Source organism: Morone saxatilis, unplaced genomic scaffold, assembly GCF_004916995.1.
Source record: "Morone saxatilis isolate NCDOM2014 unplaced genomic scaffold, NCSU_SB_2.0 Contig15, whole genome shotgun sequence".
Taxonomy (NCBI): Eukaryota; Metazoa; Chordata; class Actinopteri; family Moronidae; genus Morone; species Morone saxatilis.
In genome coordinates, this window is record NW_023339707.1 from 10,046,579 (window position 1) to 10,052,065 (window position 5,487).

General features: G+C 39.5%; 1 protein-coding gene across 1 annotated transcript in view; it reads left to right on the top strand.

Moving 5' to 3' along the window:
- Positions 1-6: 6 nt before the first annotated feature.
- The window catches only part of LOC118324248 (N-terminal EF-hand calcium-binding protein 1-like), an 18,018-nt gene continuing 12,537 nt past the window's right edge, over positions 7-5,487 (top strand). The window contains exons 1-2 of the mRNA XM_035656476.1: positions 7-202; positions 3,857-3,881. Coding sequence (XP_035512369.1) covers positions 86-202; positions 3,857-3,881 — 142 coding nt within the window. The 5' untranslated portion in view covers positions 7-85. The remainder of the gene's footprint in view (positions 203-3,856; positions 3,882-5,487) is intronic.

The following is a 5,487-nucleotide window of genomic DNA, read 5'->3' on the forward strand; positions in this document are numbered from 1 at the left end:
CAAAAAAAAAATTTTTAAAAAATTAAAAGATAAAAACACAGGGACAGGATCTTTTTTATTAAGCAAAGCAATCGAAATCAGCAAGATGCTGGCCTGTACGGAGATGATCACCATGTGTCTTCAGTCCGCCAAGCACGAACACTTGAGAAAGCAGCAGGAGCTTGACCACAACCAAAACCAAGGCATCTCTCTCGTCCAGGATGTAAGTACACTCTGTTTTTTTGGCGTCCATTAGGTGGTGTTTCTGCGTCAACAATCACCTCCTTGTCATTTATTATTTATGAAATATTTTTAGTTAATTACATGCGTGGTCGTTTCCATATTTAGACGTGTTTTTGCTCACCTCGCGGAGGGTCGTCTTACAAAGCCATATGAGTAAATACACTGCCCTTCATTGTGCTCTTTATGAATGGCTCATATTGAGGTAATGCTTGTCAACCTCCCATTCACCTGCGCTTGATGTGCAGCAGCCCTATTATGTAAGAAAGGTGAGTGCGTGCCCATTAGTGCGTGAATAACAAAAGAGATGCCACAACACAACACCATCTGACAAAGAAATGTATTTTATAATCTGGTTGTTTTCCATTTTCTTTTTCATAGGATAGTGGGGGTCATGACATTGGTTGTGCCCTATGAAACATGCACAGTGTCTATAGAAGATGCTATACATTTTTAATGAGCAGCCTTGCCTTCACACAGCTCTAAACAGAGACATAAAACTAGAAAGATGTTGAATTGTTAATGATTTAATCAGGATGCTGCTTGCACATTCGTATGATTCACAAGCAAGGAAATGTTCTCTCACTCAGCCGCCAGCCTCTTCCTCTTTTTGCAGTGTTATATTTTAAATCCCCGCTTTATGTTGGGATGCCTTTATGGCCCCTTCTTTGCCTCTGGTTTACAGACAGCAGATAATACAAGCAGCGTCATTTCCCAGCCTTGGACTTCCTGACAGCTGGCTGTAAATAAAATTCTCCAGTTTCCCCAAGGCAGATTATTGGCCAGCGATGGGAACATTAGACTGCAGCAAGTACGCATTTTGTTCAAATGCAGTTAGCATCCATTCTCTCTCTCTCTCTCTGCATGACCTCCACACTGGCTTTTCTTCACTGAGCCTATTACGATGGCTTAATGGGTGGTCATTTATTCTTTAATAGCTGCATGAATCAAGAGTGTAATCACTGCAAGGCTCCTTATCCAACGAACCTGCACTGATTCTTTTCTCTTTTATTCCTCTGACTTCCTAACAACTAAATCACGCTTATGCACACGCTCATGTTTGCGGTATTTTATTGAAAATTGAGTGTCATTTGTGCTTTTCTTCCTCTTCCATTTAGACTTGAGGGAGCTTTTTGTGTTCTTTTTTGTCTGCGTCTCTCTAAAAGAGGCTGTCTATTTATATAATTAGACAAGCTGAAGGACTCTGTTTGATTTAAAAGGCTCACGCTTGTGTGGAGGCTGTTAGCTTGTACATCCCTGAGAAGTGTTTGGCTGCTCTTGAGATAACAATTTGCTTCAGAGGCTGATGGGAAGCAGTTCGTGCATAGGCGGGATGCTGTAGAGTGAGTGTCAGTCACTCTTCCTGTTTTAGTTTTATTGTGTTCAGTAGGATCTGTGTGAGCCCCAGGGACTGGCTGAGATAGACATTACAACTGAGCAGCATGCATGCAGCTAATTCTGCTGTTAGAAGGTCTTCATTGGCTCTGTGGGATGACAACAACAACTCCACCGACCTCCCACTTACCAGCACAAAGGAGGAATAAAGGCCGGTAAATCTTTGTTTTCTCCAGAGCCAATGTTTATCGCTCTCAATTTGTTTCCCAGATTTTATGGAGCAGCTCCCTGTTGGCTTCCTCTGAGGTGTGCAGACAGGATGCTTACATCAGCACTTCTACAATTTAGAGAGATTTGACAATGATGGCTCAGACTCCGGGTTTCATGCCATCACCCGCATCCAAAAGTCAGTCCAGACTCAGGGACGTTAAAGGGCCGTACTAGTTGTTCTGCATGATTTAGTCCATTTACTACAAATCCTTTATGACAACTGACCTTTGTCTGAGATTTGGACCTGACCAATACATCATTCAGGTTGACATTTCGGCTGATTTTAGATATTCAAATCGGTTTTAGTGCAGAAATTGAAAATTCTGTATTATACAGGTGTTTTTGGTTGAGTGTGTTTACATAAATAACGACTTTTTAAAGCTTTCCTGTAGCTTACTTTACATTGACAGATACATATTAATTATTAATTTAGTAATTGGTGACTGGTTGTTTTATGGAGTCCCGAAACTGACAAAAGGCATTAAAAGATTATCATGATTGATAGTGATTTTTGATCATTTGATTTATGTTTTTGCTTTTGTTTTTGTTTGAGTTTATCGTTATATATTATACTAATTTAATCTACAGTTAGGTTTAACTTTTATGATTTTCTGTTTTTTGTTTGTTTTATGTTTTTGACAAGTTTAGTTTTTAACTGTAAAGTGTCCCACTCAGTACATACTATTTTGGTCACAACCCTTTAATAAATAATGCAAGGGACCGTTAGCAAAAATGTTTGTTACTTTGATCGATTAAACAACATAATCAAGCTTCAGGAGTCACCTAAATAATTTTTTATAACATACAGGAATTAGTGGAAACCTTTGGTAGTCTGGAATTGTGGGAAATATTATTGATTTGCAAACACACTCTGAATAGACCTTTACACAGCAGCCATTTTGAGGTAAAATAGTAGGGTAATAAGAGGTGTTATGCTACTAATTAAGATTCTGTCAGTGTGCTGCATGTTGTGCATGTTGCCTCAAGGCTCCGCTACACTAAATGGAAGAGTGTCTTGATTAGTATCATTGGTAACACCTGTGTTTACCCTACTATTTCATGTCAAATTGGCTGCTGTGAAAATGCTCTATTGGACCACAGAGGCTGAATGTTTTCCAGGTTCCTGAGATATTCAGTGCAATCTTTCTATTTCTGTTACATATATTCAGTATCATTTTTTTCTTTTATGGATTTTTCTGTGAGTCTCGATAGATGTGTCTTGAATAGAGGAGAGATGTTCTTAAAAAAAAACGGATGAGAGCAGAGCGCGTCCAGGCCTTCACACTCCAATATGCTCCAAAAGGTGACAGCTGGATGTGAGAGCACCGCCCCAGTCTGATGATACAGTTAATCAACCAGCCGCTCGGACACTACTGTCCACATGGGGTGATGGAGCAGGAAAAAAAAGCTGCTGCTGTGATCTCAAGCACAAGAACTCACACTCCACCCAGAGATCTGACTTCTCACAGGTTCGGTGTTACACAGTGATGAAGTTGAAGATATTAATGATTACCGTGTTCGCAGCATAAATTTATGAACACAAAGGGCCGTCACTTCCTGCTTGCAGGCTTTGCACAAAACTGGGGGAAAGATCTTAAGGGGGCATGATCAATGCCTGAAGAAGGGGAAAAAAACATAAAAGCCGTCGTTCCAAAGCTCCTCATGGGTGCATATAAATGTCAGCGTTTCATTTCCTGAGATGTCTCAAGTCTCTTTTGTTATTGAAATGCGGAAATTACAGCCCCTTTTAAATGTTCTCCTGTGCAGAAGAAAGAGGAATATGCCAAAGAAACTCGTCTTATACTGATGGATTGCCTCACATTTGTAGAGATTCACCGGCTAACAGCGCTGCTTCTTCAATAGGCACAAATCTTTGAATTTGTGTTCCATTTCATTTCAGATTATTAAAATAAATTGTTACTGCATGAAGATACTGTTCGACCTTTAAATTGCCCAAAACTTGAAATATTGTTGATGTATGTTTTGTACCCAAACCTAAAAACTTTAACACGACCTTCTCCTCTTATTGCAGATATTCCGCCGGGCAGACAAAAATGGTGAGTAAGCAAAATATGCAGCTAATTAGATTATACGGCTAATTAAAACTCAATTAAAATCTCTTCGAAGGAGAGAAAATGGGGAAAAAAATGGGATGTGACCGGTGAAAAAAAAGGCACAACTTTGATGGCTCTGTTCAGACAGGTGGCCTGTTTGGGCTCTGAGGGGATTTATGTGACCCTGGTGGAACTTATCTTTCCGCTTTATTGCCATCCTTGAGAGATCCCAGTCGAAAGGATATAAATAACCAAGGTCAGGTGCAGCTGCATCTTCTTGGTTTTTCGATGTGATTGAATTTGACAGGATGAACTCCTTCAGATGCAGCCACTCACTAATGCAGTGCTTATCTCAATGATATCCAGTGATACTTATGCTCAGTGCGCCTGCAACATGTATACTCACATTTTCAGTAAAGGTAATCTAGCTATACAGTGAATATGGCTTCAGCTGTTTTTTCTCAGTAGAAAATAACATTTTAACTCCAAATGTTACAAAGTCACTGGAGACTTGCACCTAATGTGGATTTAACGTACTCCCCCTGCAAGCATGTCACTGTTACATTTGATTAATGTGTTACAATGTTACATTTAAATCACATCTTTACTTCAAAGGAAATCCTCCCCCTAAATATCTCCTGGGAAAACTCAGAGCATTCAGCTGTGCATGAAAAACAGTGCTGACAAACAGGGAAATGTTTTTGCTCTTAAATCTTTTATTCATGCACTGGATCTCCATGTAATGGAATGTAAAATGCAAAAAGGGGCAAGTGATTAATGCGTGTAAAGTATCTACAAACTCTGATCAGTTTTTCTCAGGAGGACGGTGGATGTGTTATATAAGATCAGGTTTAATGATGCAACATGTGCTGCTATAGGCTGGGGTTGTCTGGGGTGTCTCACAGCCTGATATTTTGATAAAAGAAAATCTTAAGTTTGTGAATTATGAAAGAGCCCTTAAAATATTCTTTTTCTTTGTGGCTTTGGTGAAGAAACTGTAGAAGACAGAAAAAGAAAGGGGTGGGTGGATTTTTTTCTAAGTTGTGTCTCGTCTCAGGTGATTACTTTGTGAATTAGTGGTTAAAAAACACAACCGAGGTGTGACATTTTAATAGAAATAGATGTTGACTCTATTTCAATAAGTCGATTGTTTATGTTACACGCAGTTTTGTGAAGCCTCAAGTTGGCTCCTTGTGTTCTTTCTTTCCTCTCGCCTCCCTGCAGCACTCACACAAAGCTTTTATTTTCCACTCTCTGTAGAAAAAAGGAAGAGAAAGTGAGGGGATAGAGTTCTGTCTCGTGTTTGCGGTAGTTATCTTCAATTTGCAGCCGAGCTCTGCTTTGGTTCTTGTCTTCACAAACTCACTGAGTCGTGCACCCGAGAGGAAAGCGCCTCCTACCAATCAGCACTGAGTGGGCTGCCATGATACGCCTCGAGCACTGCGGATTTACCACATAATGAGGGCTGGCTACCAACCCACTACACTCTATTCCTCCACGCTATTGTAATGAAGAATTTAATTTTTTAAAAGCAAAAAACAATTGTGTCAGTACATATATATATATATATATGTATATATATATATATATATATATATACTGAAAGCCT